The sequence below is a fragment of the Peromyscus eremicus genome, chromosome 4 (genome assembly GCF_949786415.1).
Source record: "Peromyscus eremicus chromosome 4, PerEre_H2_v1, whole genome shotgun sequence".
Lineage (NCBI taxonomy): Eukaryota > Metazoa > Chordata > Mammalia > Rodentia > Cricetidae > Peromyscus > Peromyscus eremicus.
Window position 1 is genome coordinate 86858927 of NC_081419.1, and position 20240 is coordinate 86879166.

Consider the following 20240-nt stretch of genomic DNA (forward strand, 5'->3'; position numbering starts at 1 on the left):
TTAAAAACTGTGCCAGATACACTTTAAAATACTTTGCATTTACTAAATAACTTAATTCTTATAGTGACCCAATGAGGTAAGTACTTAAACTCTTTTCACTTCACAGGAAAGAAAACTGAGGCACAAAGCTGTCATGTGTTTAACCTTATAGAAGTGAGGCAGAACAAGAATTTAAGACCAGGTTGCCTAATTTTAGAGCCCTGTACATCATAACCACTTCACTACTGCTGAACAAACTAATGATTTAGTTTTTAAGAAACTTTCACAGTCACTGTTTACAGGGGACACGACGTTTCTAAGTAATGAATGCATACAGGAATAGCAATGTGAAGATCAATCCACCACTGTATGGTTTGGATAATTTTTCTTTACTTCAGTTTCTTTAACTATAACATAGAGATGAGAGTGAATGCTGTGTATTGTTATTGTGAGAAGTGATAGACACAAGCTAAAGTGGGTGCCACACACATGCTTCCTTCCACCCCTGAAATCCCAGGGCCAAGTCTTATAGAGCAAATGAGAACATTGTACTGATGAATTCAGTTTTATTAGCAATTCTTCAAAACAGTGTTGAATCACTTTACATCCCCACCACAACCCATTCAGCTCCCTAACCTGTTCACCCTAACCTGTTGCTATGCCTGAATTCAGGCCTAAACTTTCCTGTCTTTTGGCATTTTTGACCAGCGTTTTCAACTAAATGCTTTTCTTTCCTATTTTACCTACCTGTTCACACTTTTATAACACTTCCAAACCCTCCTCTAGCCATGGAGTGCATCTGTATTTCAACATCACAAACAACTCTCATTACTGTAAGAGTATCTATTTAGACACAATTCCACCTTTACATCCATGACCTCACTTTTCCATGTTTGTGAGCCTTAAACTGAGCAGTATGTTGTTAGAGGTAAAAAAGATAGTTAGGTCAATAGAATGAATATAGAAAAAAATTTCACACATTAAGACACAATAAGGAAAGGTGAATGAAAACCCCATCTAAGGAGGGAAGTATGTCCTGTTGGAGTTTACATGATATGTTGGGTCAGGAGGGAGGGTAACAAAGTTAGAAGAAAGACTTCACAGAGGAGGGCTGACTCTCTACCTGCTCGGTGTGTGTTTGTGTGTCCTTATGGAACAGCTATTTGGAAAGAATTTAGAAATTTTAGAAAATAAATCTAATGATGTCACCTGAGCCATCATTATGTTCTCCACCAGTGGTATAGTGATCTTACGAGGCATTCATTTGTACCAGAGGCCAGGACTTATTCTGGCTGTAAAGAGCACTTTCTCTGCCCAGTAGTATTCACAAACAAGCCTTCAACTGGAGAGAATTTTGGCCTGGAGCTGTTATATATTCAGTGACAATGTACAAGCTTCCCCAAGTGGCAGCTTTGGGACTTGATGGATTTGTAGTCATCTCTAGGGACACTCCTGGTCTGATCTTTATCAGAGAGCAGCAGAGGAAAACAAGTATGTCTTAGGGATAAGAATGTCAGCTCAGCTCTGTGAAAGGCAGAGTTTGTGCAAACAGCACGGGCTGAGAAGAGAATTCGGTTCACCTCTGATAGACAGACCCACTCCTACATCCAGTTCTTCACACTGCTCTCCACAGCTGAATTACAGTGGGTCAGCAAAAGGTCCCTAATGTCAGCAGGGGGCTCTGTCTCCTTTGCTTGTATTACTTGGGAACATAATATCCTCTGGGACATTTCTGTGTACAGAAAAGACGAGGAAAACCATCTCCCATGGAGAAGGCATAAGTGTATCACATTTCATCTGTAAAATATGATAGTGATTTTCATTTTCTTAACTTTAGAATTCAAGAGAAACAGCTGTTTGGTCTCTTCTGGAGAAATAACTCAGTTGCTACAGCTACACATTTATATTTAAGGAAATCCTGTTTTAACGGCAGTTTGCAGTCCAGTCTTAGCATGCAAGGGTTCTCTTATGGATGTGTTAGACAGAGACATAAAAATGTGACCTAGTATGATGGGCTGCTGCTATATCTATCATTTCATTATCATATAGCTCTTTGATAATACTGTAATAGTTTTCACTGATGGTGTGGCTTGCAGTTAATTTAAGCAAATCTCTTTAACACAGAGCTACTTAGCAGCATTCAAACGAGTTTCAGAACATTTTGTTCTCTCTTTCCTGAGCCCATCTGATCCACACCAACAGCTTATAGAAGTGAATCTCAGGGAGGGGTCACCACCACCTTACCTGAAGATTTCCAGTTCAAATCTTTGGCATCACTAACTCTCCAGTGTTAAAATACTGAGTGGTACTGGGTTTTGACTTTCATCATAATTTATTTCTTTTTATTTTATTAGTGTTTGGCCTGCATGTATGTGTGAAGGTATTGGACCCTGGAGTTATAGACAGTTGTGAAGTACCATGTGGGTGCTGGGAATTGAACCTGGGTCTTCTGGAAGAGCAGTCAGTGCTCTTATTCACTGATCCATCTCTCCAGCCCCCCTGACTTTTATCATAGATCACTCCCAACAGTTTTTAATCTCAGGTGTAGAAGCAGTGTGGTGTGGTACTATGGGAAGAGTAGACACCTGGAGTAAAGTCACAGCTTCACTTGATTTAGTTATATCAGATTTGTGTTAATAAGTCACCAGGAAAATTTTCTGGATACAAGATGGAAGGAAGAATCATTGAACTAGTATCTCTTGATTCTTTTGAGTCTTATTTCTCTCAACTGAATATTGAAAAAATGAAGAAAGCTAATATCTGTTAGGAACATTAGTAACTAGCATATATGAATGCATTTGGTAAATTGTCAATTTACTATATTCCCCTAAATTTGTATTATTTTGTCAAGATAAATCATGTAAATAGTGACATGGACAATCTGTCAGTAATTTATAGGATTATAACCATTTTTACAATTGGCTGTACATTTAGAAACACTGCCTCCATATGATCCAATGAAAAACAATTCTCTAGAGGGGTATTAAACAACTTCCTAGACTTTATCTTAAAATATCATTCCAGCCATGCTTCTGGAACATTCTACAGGGAACCCACATAATAGCAACCAGTGTTACTTGAACTGATTGACCATTTCCTTTATTTTTGGGACCTCAGAAGGCTCAGGACACAAAACTTGGACGTGTCATAAGCACATGTGAGAGGAAGGCAGCATGGTGAACCCTTGCAGTCCCATCTGACAGGCTTGGCAGGTGTGCATGTTCTATCCAAGCAGATAGAACATGATCTGTCTCCTTTAGGGTTGAGGAGCAGTTGTGCAGGAAGTAATCTGTGGTGTTTGAACCTATCCTCAGTGTGAGACTTCATAGAGGCAGATGATGAACGATTTCATCTGACTGACTTGATTCATTTATACGACATGGTCACTTTGTGGGAATGCTCTTCATAACATACTGTCAAAAAAGCATCCACTTCCAGAATCAATTCTCAGCAGGTGCTATAGGAGAGATGTGGGCCAGTGCAAGCTATTTGCAGTACTTATTTGGTGGTAACCACAAAGAGAGTCTCTACTCACTTATTTTTATTTCTATTTTTTGGCTTTACAACCCAGTTGGCTCACCCTCAAAGTCAAAACCTTTCTATGGTGATAGGACAGGACTGACCAGGATTGCCAGAGTCATGTTACCATATATTTTCTCAGAGGCTTCAAAGCTCCCACTGATATATGGGAATAATCTATTCCCCTCAGAGATATTCTGACAAAGATGAAAGGTTAATATAAAGGGTGATAAGAAGTGTGAACCCCCAAAGTGCTATCCTAGATGCACCTATCATATCTTGAGAGTCTATTTCTTTAGTAGGTGATCTGCAAGTGTGTTCCAAGACAGATAGGAACAGGGACTAAAATAAAAACTGATGACATTGAACCTGGGACACTTCTACTTTAGACAAATGATAAATTTGTCAAATTTGTAGCAAGGAGCAGATTGATTACATATAATGTTCAGACAATCTGTCTCTTGAAATGTTAACTCATTTAGAGATAGTCAGGCAAGTCAGTGCTCTTCTTTCAACATGGACCAAATGGTTGAGATTACCTACTGTGCAAAGAAGAGAGGAATGGCTTGGGACAATAGTTGCCATCCTTAAAAAACAGATTCAGGCTGTCACAATCTTAACACCATACTAGAGAATAAGAAGAGACCTTTAATTTTGTTTACACATCCTGCTTCACTATTGTTTAACTTCTTTGGTTGGAGTAGTTTTCCTTGCTTAGGTAACTGCAAACAGAAGTGAGGGAAATCAACAACACTTAGAGGTTGAAAGAAAGATCAGAATTTGTGTGAGAGTTTCTAAGTAGACAGACAATAAGAGCAGATACCAGACAGCTGATCTCTGAGGTGTCAGAGAAGTCCAAAAGGTAATTCCTTGGATCACAGGAAAGGCAGAGAAAAAAAAAGTCCATAACACTGACTAACAACAGTGACAACACAAAGCTCAATGTTTACTTTGGCATTCAACAGCCTTCAAGTGTCTTAGAGTGTATGTGAGAGAACCAGTTACCATGATTAAGTCTCAGAAGAGCACAGAGGTGTGAGCAATGTGATTGAAAGACAGTGTCACTTACTAGGATACCGTTCCTCTTCCTCTGTTGGTTGTTCCTTCTCTGGCTTGGGTGGGCCCTTGATTTTATACACCAAAGCACGAAGTTTTCCTGTCCAAGAAGTGTCCTCCTCCTCCTCTTCTTCTTCCTCCAAGGGAACTCCTAGCAAGCCACAGAAACAGAGTGCAAACCCAAACAGTACATTAAGAGTTAAGAAGAGCATAAGAAGGCAATTTCCCATCCTCTGAAACATTTTCAAGAGATTACAGGCAGCCTCCCAAGAATATTTATCTGCATTATGCCTTTCAAGTAGTTGCTAAAATATATGGTTTTCTGTGTCCCAGAACAGCAAATAAATTTAATCCCAAAGATTTACTTTTTCTAACCTATGTTAAAAAGGGCCCTAGTGTCTCTAGAAATACTTTAGCATTTATTATTTCAAATGAGAAGCTCAGCTTTTTTTTCTACATATTATTCAATTTACCCATGTATAAGAATCATAAATGCCACCACCCACTTAAAAATCAGTAGATAAGCATCAAAGTAGGAACCCATGACTTAGAATCCTTCAGAGAAGACATTGATACCCACTTTTTTTTAAAATTACAATAGCTAAAAAGAAAAGGGACCACAATCTTGGCTTGGCTGGGAGAATATGATATCAGTACCATTGCAAGTGAACTAGGTGAGGTATAGAGTCAGTCATCCCCACCCCTCACCTTTTTATTTCTTTACTACAAAGACCTTCCCACTCCCTCTCTGTATCCTCACAAAGATTCTTTTTAGATAAAAGCATTTTCAGTCTCTCATTCTGCCAGGGACACTTCCTGTGTCTTCTCTAACACATGTAGTTTGAACAATTGGTACCAGAAGGTCAGACATAAGAGTAACTTCTCAACCCCTCACTGGCATTCTAATAAAGGAAGATGGAGCTCTAGCTCATCTCTCAGAAGCTCACCACAGTGAACCAGAAGGTCCTCATGGAAGTCATACAGCTCTTCTCGGATCTCCTCTGGGCAAGGGCAGTTCTCTCCCAGGTGAAAGTTGAGGAGCATGTTGATCTGTGAGGGCAAAAGAGCAATCTCTAGTCAGTCTCCATGTCAGCCATGGGAGCTCAGATCATGCCTTAGACACAAAACAGTCTTTGAATTTTTTATTTAAAAGTTTTTGGAGGGTGGGAGAAGTAAAAGTAGCCAACCTACAAAAGTAGCTTTCTCTTTTTTTCTTATACTAAAGGCTGCTTATTAATTGTACAGAATTTGGAGAATATTTAGAGTAGAAAATTCCTATCACCCAAAGTTAAGTCCTCTTAACAATATTAGGAAATTTATTTCAGACTTTATGCATAGCTTCACAAATTCAAACCACACTCTCTATATAAACTTTCTTAAAATCCAATTTCTGACTGACTTTGTCTGGGACATTTTCTTAACATGAGTTTAAAATGGTAAAATTATTTATTTCACTCTATGGATAGATACAAATTTATGTAAAATTAAGTTTCTGCTATGATATGCTTGTTTCTACTTTTATTATTTTTTGTGAGTACCTGGTGTGGTGGTGGTGGTGGTGGTGGTGGTGGTGGTGTGTGTGTGTGTGTGTGTGTGTGTGTGTGTGTGTTAGAATGTGGGCACATATGAGCCATGGCATGCATGTGGAGGTCAGAAGACAACCTCAGGGGTTGGTCCTTGCCTTCCATCTTATCTGAGACAGGGTCTTGGTTGTTTTAGTTTTCACTTCATACATCAGGCTAGCTGGCCTGTGAACTTCCAGGAATTCTGTCTCCATTTTCCTTCTCTCCCTATGAGCATTGGGATTACAGATGCTCACACTGTGCATCAGCTTTCATGAGAGTTTCAGGGGTTCAAAGTCACATCTTTATGCTTGTGTGGCAAGTGCTTTTACACACCAGACCATCTCCTGACTTGTCTTTGTTTTTCTTATAAACATAGTTGCTTTGAATATTTTATATGCTTTTTGTTCACATTTCAGATCATTTTCTTAGGATAAACTACTGGAAGCAAAATAAATGGAGCAACAGGTCTGTACATTTTAATGGCTTCTGATATGAATTATAAATGGCTTCCCAGAAATCTCACAACAATTTGCATTATTCCAAATTTATGTAAGTGTGTGTTACTTTGGCATCTCTATTACAGTAATGAGAGCTTAACACATTTTCAAATATTTTCCAGTTTAATGGGTGAAGCATATCATATCCCTGTTGCTTTGATTTGCATTTAATTGGTGAGGTTGAAATTTATTTTCCATGCATTAAGACTAATTTTATTTCATATTTTGTAAAGTTTTTCTTCTCATGCTCTCTCTCCGTTTTTCTACCAGGTAATTACCCATTTGAAAATTAGCTGGTGGAGTGCTTTGCACATTTTTCAACTTAAACATTTTCCAATATATACTCTACAGATTTCTGGAGTTTTAGTTGTTTGTAATATATACTCAACAGATGTCTAGAGTTTTAGTTGTTTATAATATATACTCAACAGATTTCTTTCAGTTAGCTTTTCATGTTACGTATAGGGGGCTTCATTTAGGTTTTAGTTTTGAGGTGTAGATTTATGTTCTGCACTACCTCTGCTTTTCTTTTTGTTTTTATTATTCTATTCTTGATGGTTTTCTATTTACTATGTAGTTTTCTTGCAGTTTAGTGAGACAACTAATTTACGGATTAATATCTTAAACAACACATAAAAACTTACAGAGAGAAATGACAGTGGTGAAGTCCATTTATTAAAGCCAAAAAATTCTGTTTTACAGTAATAAATGTACTTCATCATTAGCTGTCATGAAGCGACCTAGTGGCTACTCTTGGAGACCCTGCAATCCTGAAGCAGTGTTGAATGTAAAGGTATTTCTAAATGTAACCACTGCAAAGTGTCATGGAAAATGTTCGATCCCCACTAGTGATAAAGTGGGGCAGTTGTTCTGCTGTGTACATTAATCATGAAAAGTGGTGTTAGCAGAGGTCAGTGAAGGTTCTGTTTCCTGGCTAGGCTCCTGGACTTTAGAATACTTCCTGCAGGCCCACAACTACATACGGGTCAGTGATCAGGTGGAAAAATTGCAGAAGAGCTAGAGGTTATTTTTTTCCTCTTTGTGATTCAGCCATTCTATCCCAACCACCAGGCATAGAGCTTCCCTTTAACTGTTGAGGACTTCATGGTTAGAAGAATTTCTAATATCTTACTAAATTTTAACATGATTCAGAAGTCTCTCACTCAGAACTTCTCTTTCAAATCTTTGTGTAAGTAGGTAGAGGTATTATTTGTAATTAAATACTATCCACAAAATAGTTTGGAAAAGGGAAATCACACTAATTACATCAACAAGGTAGGATATGCTGTTTATTAAACTAATATAAGGTTGTGAGATATGGTTTCAGAGTACAAAATGAAGTTCTTTATTGAAAGACTCCTCCTCCTGTCAACAAAACTTAGGAAGGGCCTCACCTGCTGAAAGAGCACACAACTAAAAGGTGGGTGGAAGGGCAGACCAAACAGGGTTTCTACGAGTCATGTCCTCCCCTCTCCCAAAGGCCTTTGGGAGGTGACCATAAGCAGCCGCTTTGTCCAAACCATGGAGCAAGTCTTCGATTTACCTTCCTTTCATATTGTTCCTATTCCCCATGGTTTCCTCCATTACTTTGAATACTCTGAGGATTATAACTTCTATTTTTTTCCTCACAGGTTGTGAAAAATTATCATCCTTTAAGACTCCAATTTCCATGCATTCAATTTTCCAAGTGATTCTGCATCTCTAACCTCTGCGATTGATCTGAATTGTCTTTCAATGATGTTAAACATTTCCTTTCATTGAGAACTCTGTGGGTAAGGTCTCCTCTGGAAGGGGTGGAGATGGAGCAGATGAATTCTTTTGCTTTTTTTTTAAAAAGCCATCAGCATAAAAAAATGTCTGAAAACTTGCTAAAAATGAAAAACTCTGAGCTTTACCCCAGGCCAACTGAGTCAGAGATCCCAGAGAAAGGGCTAAGTGATCTGACTTACTAGGTTCTTCTGGTGACCTTCTTTAAGATGGATTGGAGCCAGTGGCCTATCAGGCAGTGATACATTGGTCTATGCCTTAAGGGAGAAGTCAACTTACAGATTTCTGAATGGTTTCTCTACTTAGATGCCCGGAGGAGGAGGCAATGGAAGTTCTAGTGAGGGTAGAAGAAAAACTTTGAAGTTAGAATGGAGAAAAGGAGATGTTTAGACCATAGACACTGTGGATGGTAATGGTTGGGTTAGAGATGTCAGAAAATGTGAGACCTCCACTCACCAGGCCACTGGCAGAAGGCCATAGAAGAAGGTGTGAGGCTGCAGATTTCTCTAATACTAAAACTACTGGCAGTTTAGGGAACAGCTACAGAATTCTTACTCAATGGCAGATACCTTGCTAAGCAGTCTAAAATAAGTTGCCTCATGGCATCCTAAGAAGAAACCTTGGCTAGAGATATAAACATTACCCATACTTGGCAGAAAAAACTGAGACAAAGGGGTCAAGAACCCAATACCACATGTGAGCGATGGGGAAAAGATCTGGAGTGCCATTATGTGAAGCCAATATTGGTGTTATAATCTCTATATTATTGTCTTCCAATTATCCATAAAAGTTTGGAAGAGCATCATTTGCTCAGTGTCATGGGGGACATTCATACCCACCACCAGTCTCAGAGCAGCCTATAGTATTTGTAATATCCTTGAGTAATTCTTGGGTGGCAGTTGGAGAAACAGCATACTCATGCATTTGGTACAGTACCATATCTATTTCAGTCAGTCCCAAGGACTTTCATTCTGCAACTAGGGAGATAACTAGCTTTGTCTTCTCTTTAGGCATTATCATTCATGAGTCTTTCAAAAGCTAAGATATGTGGTTCATTGGCAAGACAATATAAATAACTATGTTCCATAAAATAGATTGGGAAAGTAATTGAATGAAGTTGTAGTTGTGCCATTAATATAAAATAGTGGTAATTATATTGATAACAATGAATAGGCTGCTTATTAAAATTTATAAGATTCAAAGATGTAGTTTAAAAGCAGAACTGGTTTCTTCACTGAAGGATCTACCTTACTTTTGAACACTAAGGGAACAGTGGCCAGCCAGCCTGGATAGCACTATTATACCACAAGATGCCATTCCCTCATTTAGACTCATCTCAAAGTCACCTTCTCTCTCAGCAGTGACAACCACAAGTGGGTTCTACAGAACACATCACAAAATATGACTCACAGTGAATCTTTTTCTCCATGCTTCATGGGGCTAGGAAGGCTTAATGCAAATATAAGTTAAAGGGGTTTGGACATGTCAGATGGATGAGAAACGCTGCACCTCAACTCTCACAAACCAGGGCACACCAACTACTTCCTTCTAGTCTCTGATAGAAAGGTAGGGGTTTCCAGGAGGGCTAGCAACATCCTCCTGAGTAGTGAATGGTGGCTGAGATTTCTGTTGAACCTCAATACTCCTCTGGTTTTCCACTAATTAGTAGAGGTATACATAGGGGAGGGGAGGGTGGAAGAAGAAAGCTCTGTGTTATGCTCAATTTAGAAAGTCCCCCCCCTCCCCGCCAAGATAATTGGCAAGTACTCCCCAGTCATTATTTACTTAGGACTCAAGCCTATCTCTTGGTGTTGTGGTGATTCTTCTTGGCTTCCATAGCTCTTCAGTCTGTTGAAGATAACACAGAGGGTTCATGTACCCTTTTCCATAGGAATTGGAATGTAGCTCAGGATGGGACTCACCTGCTCCTGCGGTGGTGAACGGAACTCTCTTGTCTTTCGGGCGGTTAGGGCTGCAGACATGTTCAGAGCCTGCATGAGCTCATTGTAGCGGAACTTCTGATTTGCCTGAAGCTTGGACACGTAAATGTCACCAAATGCCACAATAGCTTCTACTCGATGCTGCAGTTCACAATCGCAGAGGTAGCTGAGGAGTTCACACATCTGTAACAAAAAGTATGTGTATGTATACATCTGTGTAGAATGCACTTAATGCACACAGATGAAGTTGCCAGTACCCTGCTTTATAGATGATAACATTGAGACTCAGGTTAAGTGCAGTGATCCATCTAGTGTTATAGAGTAACCATGAAGCTACTGAATCCAAGTCTGCCTCAATCTAGAGGTGAATTATTCAGCCACTGAGGCCAGGGAATGAGAGAGAAATGAACTTCCTGAAAATAGCATCTTCTAGAAAGTACTTCCCTCAGGAGTCATGTATGAAAACCAGCATCAAAATGCTCATGTGAGCATTGCCTTCCTTTCTCCAACCTTCCATCAGCAGAAGATGGGAAAGTTGAAAAGCTTGTTCCCCAACTCATCTTCTCTGGTGGCTGCTCACTGCACAGCTCAACTGTGGTTAGTTCTTTTGTTATTATAATAATCTTATCATTCTGTAAATTTAAGTTGTTTTAAAAAGAAATGCTAGGTGTGAGAAAACTGTAAAAAGCTGGGGAAAATCATTAAAGTCTGAAAGTGTTTTTGTTTTCTAGTGATGTCCTGATTCAGTGACAAGGATGCGCTCTGATGCATCCACAGTTAGGGGATCTCACCATGGTGAAAACATCACATACTAAGTGTTGTGAGTGACTATCCTCTGAACCAAGGCATCTCCATCTTGGGGAGCTCAGTTGAGTCCCCTTACAAAAGAATTTTCCAAGCTGGGCTTGCTGACTATTTATGTTCCTTCATAGAGGGACAGAAAGGGTCAAAAGACCCTCACCTTACTCTCTAGCCATTTCCTATGATGCCATCTACATGGCCTTAATTGCACATGGCCTCAGGGAGGGGGGCTAGAGTGCATAGGCCAGAAAAGATGAAGGAGCTCCATCTACACAGCTACAGGGAGGACCTCATTCCTCCTGGGTAAAGACTTCCCAGGTGTGGCCGGTGTGGGGAGGAGCACCCAGACCCCTCTAAGTAATTCCTCACCTATGTTCTGTAAGGAAGCCCAATAAACACACCAGTTCTGCAGTGTGAACTTCAGTGGAATCATGTCTTAGTTTGCTATCGGGACCTTAGGAGAAGGGATAGAGATGTTGCTTACATCTCTCCGTGGGAAGAAATTTTATCAACTGATGATTAGTCTCTCTTAGATGGTGTCACCTCATGGGATCACTCTCATCTATGTGGTCCATTGTCAACTGAAGTGTCATTATGCAGTGCACGACTGGATCTCTCACGTTCACCCTAAAATCCCCGAAATGGCAATCATAGATGCTATATGTCAGAGGTCAAATGTAAAATGGAAGAACTTCAAGTACTGGTCAGGGGATTTACACCAAAGAAAAGATCTTGGCTCTGTATCACAGCAGCACCCTTAAAAGATTTAATAAAATGCTAAGGTGTAGGTGTAGTTGTGTGTGTGTGTGTGTGTTTGTCCATGTGATTATACATAAGCTACATTTCTCCTCTATGCTCAATATCCTGATTAACTATGTACAAATCCCATTATATCAGAAGAGAGAACTTTTATCATAGATTACTTCACTACAGCACATTCTATGACAGAGCATACTTCACGTATTTCATGAAAATATACTTGGCATTATCTTTTTGTATCACTTCTGTTTTACAGATAATAACTCTAAGGTCTTGGCTGGCTACTGACTTGGTGAGTTTACAAATCCAGTAAGCAGCAGAGGGGGAGTAAAATCCTAGGAATGGCTGACCCAGGCTCACTGTTCATCTTTCCTCTTTGTCTCAGTGCTCAGAAGACAAAGGTTATCATCCTTAGGATATGGATCATACTAGCTTACACGAGGAAGCATTGCTTCAGCTGGAGCTGAAGGCTCTTAGGTGGTACCAGCAGCATGCTCCTTAGTTTGGGTAACAGATATGTGAATACTGGGTCAGCAGGGCTCCATCATATTAGTGCAAGAACGTAGCTCAGTGAGAATGGGTGATGAGTGTGACAGTCCTGTGAGTCAGTTCCTTGGGGGTTACTTTGGTTACAACCAGAATCTTATCCCTTTTGCTAAACATGGATAAGATAATCATTTACATCTCAAAGACTCAGAGACATGGGTGAACCCAACACTGGCGAAGAGTGTTATAGAATATTATTTTAAGGGGAGTTAACTTTGTTTATGTTGCATTTGTTTAACCCTGTGAACCTGTGTTACTTTGCCTGTCTAAAACACCTGACTGGTCTAATAAAGAACTGAACAGCCAATAGCAAGGCAGGAGAGAGGGATAGGCAGAGCTGGCAGGTAGAGAGAATATGTAGGAGAAATCTGGGAGAAGGAGGAGAGGAAAAGAGATGGAGGGGAAAAGGAAGAAATAGCCAGAGAAGGAGGAGGACTCCAGGAGCCAGCCACCCAGCTACACAGTAAGCCAGAGAGTAGGAGTAAGATTTACAGAAGTAAGAGAACAGGAAAAGCCCAGAGGCAAAAGGTAGATGGGATAATTTATGTTAAGGAAAGCTGGCTAGAAACTAAGCCAAACTAAGGCTGTGATTTCATAAGCCATAAAAAGCCTCTATTTGTGATTTACGTGGGAGCTGGGTTGTGGGCCTCCCAAAAAGAGTAAAAGCAACCAACAACAGAAGAGACTTCTATACGATGTCTAAACATTTCAATGTATCTTACTGATAAAGGTTGGCATTTTCATGTTGACTTGGGAAAGCTTAGAGTGTGTATCCCATGGAAATAGGCATCACACTCCAGGGACTCTCTGCATACCTCTACTCCAGTAGCAGACTCAGGCATGTGCCCACAGTCCCCCAGACCCAGGCTTTCTTCTCTCCCTCCAGGGCACTTTACCAGAGCACGTGTGTTGTTCCCAGTTACCTGCAGCTTGACAGACTCAGGTAATCGGGTCTGCAGCAAGCCTCTGACTGGAGCCTCCTTGCTGGCCTTTTCTCCAGCCTCCACTGCCTTTTCCTCTACTTGGGTCATTTCTTTTTCTGCCCCCTCTTCCGCCTCCCCACTGTGCTCCCCGAACACAGAGGGATCAATCAAGAGGAGAATCTGACGAACATCATCATCATCAAAAACGCCCATGACTAGGAGGGTTCCGATGAGTTTCAGCACAGGCACAAACTGGAACTCCACAGAACCCCCCACAGGGTCTCGGATATGGGCCCCACTGCAGTGTACAGCCTCTGTCAGCATGCTTAGAGCCTTTGTCTTGAGAATCTCCAAGGGAATCTCAGGGCTCTGCTTCTGATGCTCCTCATTAGTCACCACGAAGCAAGGAGTAGAGAACCGGAAGCCTGGCTTAAGGCATGTCCTCAGGCCCACCCCAGGCAGTCCATGCCTCTTGGACTCATCTGGGTATAGGCGGATATTCCTGGTGGTGCTGGTGATGGGGATGATGTACTCATTCTTCATCATCAGCTTCCTCTCCTTAGCATTGGCCAGGTGGATGCTAATGAGCAGGTCATAGAAACCAGATCGAAGGAGGCCGGGCAAATACTTGTTGTCAATGGCATAGAAGAGCTGTGAGAGGTCCACATGGCTGCACAGGGCATAGGCAACTCGGCTATTTCCCAGGGCACACACAGCACTGTAAAGTCTCAGGGTGTGGTAATGGAACTGCATCAGGTCCTCCTGCTCACAGAGCTCAAGGATGTCCACACACCTGAGGGAGACAAAGCAATCGACCATTCCACAGTGAGAAGCAAGGGTCAGAATTCAGTGTAGTTGCCCTGTAAAACCCCAAGGATCTCAACCAGTTCAGCGAAGGCAGAAGGGACAGAAATCTCTGCCATGCTTTCCCTAACAGGGTATTCCTCCTCTCTGAGCTATAATCCACACCCCAGTTACTAACGATCCACCTTGTCTCAATACAATATTCTAAAAATCCTGGGAAATGTAAGACATTGGCTTATTAAATATCAAAAAATCAAAAAGGTGGTGGAAGCCCTAAGGTCCCAAGGAGAAAGACACTTGGGAATATGACAATGACCTGACGTTCTTATCTGAAATTGATCTGCTTCCTGACACAAGCCTCCCAGAAGATGCAGCTCACACCCACAGCCACGCCCATTGCCAAGCCCATCACCACACCCACTGTTGCTTCTACTGCCAATCTACACTATCTGCATGGCCCAGCTCTGTGGCACCTACAGGACTTTCTACCCTTCCATCTGCGTTTTTGTTCCGAGAGGAAACACTTTTCCAACTGGTACTCCTTGGCCTAATCCAGTGAGTGCTTCCTTCCTGACATCTGCAGCCTGCTTGCCTGTGTGGTGTTCTCTTGCTCACAGAGGCCCAGAGATGGAGTTCCAGGATCGATGCAATACTTTTCTTTCATTTTCCCATACTCTCCTGTCCTGTAAGTGGTACATAATTCAAGGGGATCCCCAAAGGGGAGTCCCATGGGTATCAAATACCTTCACTTTCTGCACATGCTTTTGCTTTTATATTTTTAACATTTATTTTTATATAGACAAGTGTTTTACCTACATATATTGATGTGCACCATGTGTATTTGTGGTGTCCACAGAGGTCAGAAAAGGACATTGGACCCCTTGGAATTGGAATTATGTATGGTTGTGAGCCACCACATGGGTGTTGGGAATTGAACCTGGGTCCTCTGCAAGAACAAGTGCCCTTACCAGTGATCCATTTCTCCAGCCCCATGCACATACTTTTTCAGTCAAGGAACATAGGGCTAATAACATCCACAGCAATGAAACTTACTTGGTTCTCAAGATGGCCAGAAACTGTGCTGGATTATACCCATACAACCTCATTCTTACCCTCTTGACAGTGTGGGTGGGATTCTCTTTTGAAGTATGGCTGAAATGGCTGCAGCTTGGAGTATGTGAGCAGCTTACCAAACCACATATGTGGAAAATGAAAGTGTTGGGATCGAAGCCAGTCACAATCCTCTTAACAAAGGGAAGCAAGGACCCCAACTCCTAGTTCTCCAAGTCAAGCTAGACATGGGTCATTCTGCCCTTTATTTACTTATTTTTTTTTTTTTTTTATTTTTCGAGACAGGGTTTCTCTGTGTAGCTTTGCACCTTTCCTGGATCTCGCTCTGTAGACCAGAACTCACAAAGATCCGCCTGCCTCTGCCTCCCAAATGCTGGGATTAAAGGCGTGCACCACCACTGCCCAGCTCTGCCCTTTATTTTTGTAAAAATAAATATATGTATATTTCAGTATCACTTGTATTTGAATTAAAAGCATGTAAATATTTCCTGGCCTTCAGAAGGTATCATGGCTGGGGCATTATGGTATATTCTCTGCTGTTTTTGACCGAATGATGGTATTGGGGAAGGAAAGGGATAGAACTGATGTATTGTGGGGAATGAACAGTTATCTTGGGATAGCTTAGGGTCCACTGAAGATACTCCTAGTTTCCTTTGGAGCTTCCTGGCTTCCCAGGACCGTCCCTTCCTTGGTGGTTCCCTCCAGTACCTGCTCTCCTCCGGGATGTGGAGTGCCATCATTTGCAGAGGTTCTAGGCATTGCACCACCCAGCCATGGCGCTCGCTCACCCGCTCTGACTCCACTTTGAGAAAGCTGCTGGGCATGCGACTCCACAGCACAGGCTGGATTGTTTGAACATCCAGCCTAGGTGGACACTGTGGGGTGGGGTTCTTCTCTTCACTCTTAAATATGGCTGCTGACAAGGGCATTGTATTCTGGGGAAGGTAGAAAGACATCAAAGAAGAAAAGAGACATGTCATAGGGAGAGTTTTAGTTGCTGGATCATGCACCTGGCTCATGGTCATCAATATAACTAGTGTAAGTTAAAGAAGGACTATCTATCCTGAGGATCTCCAAAGGCTTTCGTCATTAACTAGGATGGTACACAATGGGTTATGTGAGAAGTAATCAATCCTTTCAGCAGCCCAAAATGGGTGAGAGAAAAGGAAAATGAGAAGATATAGTCTGTCATTGGGACTTCTCAGTAAATTATAGAGGCCTGAGAGAGGCAGGGAGGTGAACGAGAAGCAAGAGATCTTCCCTGCCTTCTGATGCTTGGGATTTCCCCACGATGGTCATTTTGGTCTTCCCTTGGCATGGGTATTAATCAAAGGGACAGATAAATACCTTCAGTTTTCCAAGTTCAAACTGAAACAAAGAAGTGCTTGTAGGCTGGAGGAAGACTGCTGGGAATACTTTGGTGTTAGGCTCCACCTGGAAACAAAAACAAATCAAGAGGCTTGCCCAGGGCTATGGGAATCACAGTTTGCTAAGCCACTGGCCACAGTAGTCAGTCATCCCATTTAAGTTCAGCTAAGAGAAGACAACGGGCTGGTCATTTCCTACTGCTCCGACACTCCTGGAGACCTGGCCTGTTTTACTTCAGACTGTCACTGCTTGAGGCCTTAAATCCTTTCTGCTTTGGGATAAAATGCCTTGCATCCTTTCTTTCCCTTTCTTCCTTAGATACTTGCAGCCAGCAGCTTTCCTTGGAGTTCAGGAGCAGAGTCATAAGGCCAGAAGCTTCTATTACTCACTAGTGAGACAGCACTGATGGTCACTGAACAGTAGTATGTCTGGGTGGTGACTCAGGGATCATTGCTGAAGGCAAATGGCAGGTTCACAAGATCCAGGATACCCTGCAGTCAAGATTCTTAACCTTAGTCTTATCGAGATTTTGGCACTGATAACTTGGTGGGAGAGCTAACTTCAATACTGTTGTGAGTGACATTTGTCTTGTACCTATTATGTACCTGTGAGTACATCATAATCCTAATGATTAACAAGGTTGTCTGACATTGCCAAGTGTCCTGGGCTTGGGGCAGACACATATCACAATTGAGAATTGATGTTGTAAGGGCAAAGACCTTGAGGATCTTAGTTGGAATACGGACCTTGCTTGTTCCCTGGGATGCTCTGGATGCTTCTGTAGCCTTTTTAACTCCTTACACTTGTTACGTTTATGTTAAAGGGTTTGAGATTCTCTGGTTGGCTTCCAACGTACCTTGCATGATTGCATGAGGCATCTGCATATGACATCAGGGGCTTCACTTACTATTTGTTTATTTTGATGTATACAAACTTAGATGACATTCTTCCACTACCATTAAGTAAATGGGAAATTGTCCAACTCTCCCTGCCTACAAATTCAAGGATGAGTAGCTATATTGGCTATTCCCTGAGAGTGCGTTACCCTTATAACCTTCATTTTATATCTAGAAAACAGAAAGGTACCAAACATGTGGAGGCTGTCACTCTTTTTGAAAAAGAGCCTCATCTAAACACACTGGCTTTGGAAGTAAGCTGCATTATAGGCGGTGGTTTCTGGCCCTTCAAGGATGGCTTATTGCAAATTTCATAAACTGCTCAACTCAAGTCCAGGGCTCCCCTCATGCCTGACTTAGGGAGTGCTTTGAAAGTCTTGAGAGTAAATGTTTTCTTGTCCTGAGCACCCTCTCACCATGATGAACAATGCAGAATTTTGTTTAGGACTAAAATAAGAAGAAAATACAAATGTAGGCTCCTCAGCGTATACAAGAGGAAAGAAAATGGTACCACTGATGTGGTAAAAATAATTCTAGAAGGCTCTGGAGGGATTTATTTCTGTGATTATGCTAATGGAAAATTGGATTATGCATGTGCAAGAGAAGCTGCTAACCAGTTGAACTTAAGCTGGAGGAAGACGCAGGCTTTATGTAATTATACGACGGTCCTTTAAAAGCAGAGGTTTTATTGTTTGTTTTATTTTGTTTTCCTTTGTGGAGGCAGAAGAGAAAGTTAGAGAGATATGAGTCATAAGAAGATGATGTTTTGAAAATGGAGGGACCATGTGAAAGGACTGTAGGCATACTTGGCTAGTAGAGAGTGCCCCCAGTTACCAGTCAGCAAGGATACAGAACCTCAGAACAATAAACCTACAACATGAAAAATTGAGTACTATTAATAACTCAGAAAAAGTCAGAAAGGGGTTCTTTCCAGACCCTCCAGAGAAGAGCCTGGCTCAGTCCAGCAGGAGCCTTGGTTTTTGCCTTGTGAGGGCTCAGGTGCCCGGTAAGCCAGCAGACCTGTGAAGTAACGGATGCAGGTCGTTTTAAGCTGCTAATTTTATGGCAACTTGTTAGGCAGAAAAGTGGATACAAGTGATTTTCCAGCCAAGTTAGTTAGTCTGACAACACAAAGTATCAGTGAGTGCTCATGAGGTGCCAGATACTGCTCCATGGACAGTGATCACAGAGCTGGGCCCTGCCCTGGGACAGCTGACCAGCTGGAGAAGGCACCCCCAGCTCCTGTGCAATGCTCAGAACCTGGACTTCAGCTGTCATGGACTTCCTTCATTTTTGTAGCTAAGGCTCTTTTTTTTTTTTTTTTAATCACTGGTTGATCTATTTGTCCTTGTGTTGATAGACACCCCATTTCTAATCATGTGTGAAGGTCAGGCCCTAGAAACTGGCCAGAATCTACAACTAGACTCTCTCACAAATCTGAATCCCACAACTGGCTCTCTCTGTCTTTTATGTACCTGATGTGGGGCAGTTACTCAGGACTGACTCTTGAATGTATATTTTAGTCCTCATTTTTCTACTGATTTTATTAAGTGGGAGAGAGAAAGGTTTTTCAGATTGCCTAGCACCATTTGATGGGAGGCCTGGGAACACTGTTTAAAAGAATCTTTCATTGTCTTGGTCCATTCTGAATTGAAGGCCAGTGTATAAATATTGCTGTCCTGTTCCTCTTGAGATAATTGAAAAATGAAAATGACAACAGCTGTGGAATAACAATGATCCAGCTGCCAGGGACCAGACACATGGCTGGACACACTTCTGTCTCACTGAGATTAGAAGGGGATAGCTGAGTAGGAGCCTCCTAAGGGTTCTCAGCAGAACCCTGCCACTGTCCCACCCAGCGAAGCTCTGTGGGACTAGAATGCTGAGCAGTAGGAGAAGAGTTTGAATGTATAGAATAAAGAAGATGCCCCAGGAGAGCATGTTCACACCCTGCTCAAAGACAATAATGGTCCATCCATCCTGCCTGATGTTACCTAGGAATCACTGTGCAGGATGTGATGAAGCTGCTGCAGCTTCCTTCTCTTGGTTGTAACATCTTGTTAGCCTCATGAACCCTTCAGAGGTAGGCGAATCACTGCTATTGCAAACGCCACCTTGTTTTGTTGTTAATTCATTCATGTTTGCAGATCTCCAAAGTCCAACTGGTTGGGAAAGTTGTTAGATGTTCCAGAATTCTCTGCAGCTCAGGAGGGACCCTTCAATCCAGCTCACTTCAGAAGGTAATGGGAAAACACTAATGGATTCTGGAGGACAGCAGTAATGTATATAAAAGCTTCTCGAGGGATTTGGGCTGAGGGAAGCATCATAGTCAGTACTAGAAGAGTACTTTACTTTCTTCCTCAGAGCCGGGTTTCACAAATGCTTCTTTCTGGAAATGGCTGGGCCCTCCAGCTGCCAGTCAAGCTTGCCAAGTGTTGACTGTACTCCTCATGGGAGGAGGTTCTGAGTGTGCCATTCACTGCAGGAACTACTGAAGAGACAGGTAAACTGCCTCCCTGTCGGTGAGCTGCTCCTGACATGCAGACAAAGTTCAGTCCACCCATCATTTTTGGTTAACGAATCTTTTAGAACTGGAATGACTGTTCTGTCTGCTACACACCTGGGCCCATCTCCCCAAGCAGAGGTGAGACCGCTGGTTGCCTAAAGCCTTTCATTCCACAGACTGTGACCTGGGGCTGACCAAAGAATCAGGGTTTTTATCTATTATACAGTAACAGGGTATTACATA

At 41.8% G+C, this 20240-nt stretch overlaps 1 protein-coding gene across 1 annotated transcript in view; it reads right to left on the bottom strand.

The window, feature by feature from the left end:
• Ryr3 (ryanodine receptor 3) overlaps window positions 1-20240 on the bottom strand; it is a 359592-nt gene that overhangs the window by 166980 nt on the left and 172372 nt on the right. The window contains exons 33-38 of the mRNA XM_059258921.1: window positions 16575-16661; window positions 15936-16162; window positions 13353-14145; window positions 10306-10506; window positions 5502-5604; window positions 4568-4705 (exon numbers count right to left, since the gene is read on the bottom strand). Coding sequence (XP_059114904.1) covers window positions 4568-4705; window positions 5502-5604; window positions 10306-10506; window positions 13353-14145; window positions 15936-16162; window positions 16575-16661 — 1549 coding nt within the window. The remainder of the gene's footprint in view (window positions 1-4567; window positions 4706-5501; window positions 5605-10305; window positions 10507-13352; window positions 14146-15935; window positions 16163-16574; window positions 16662-20240) is intronic.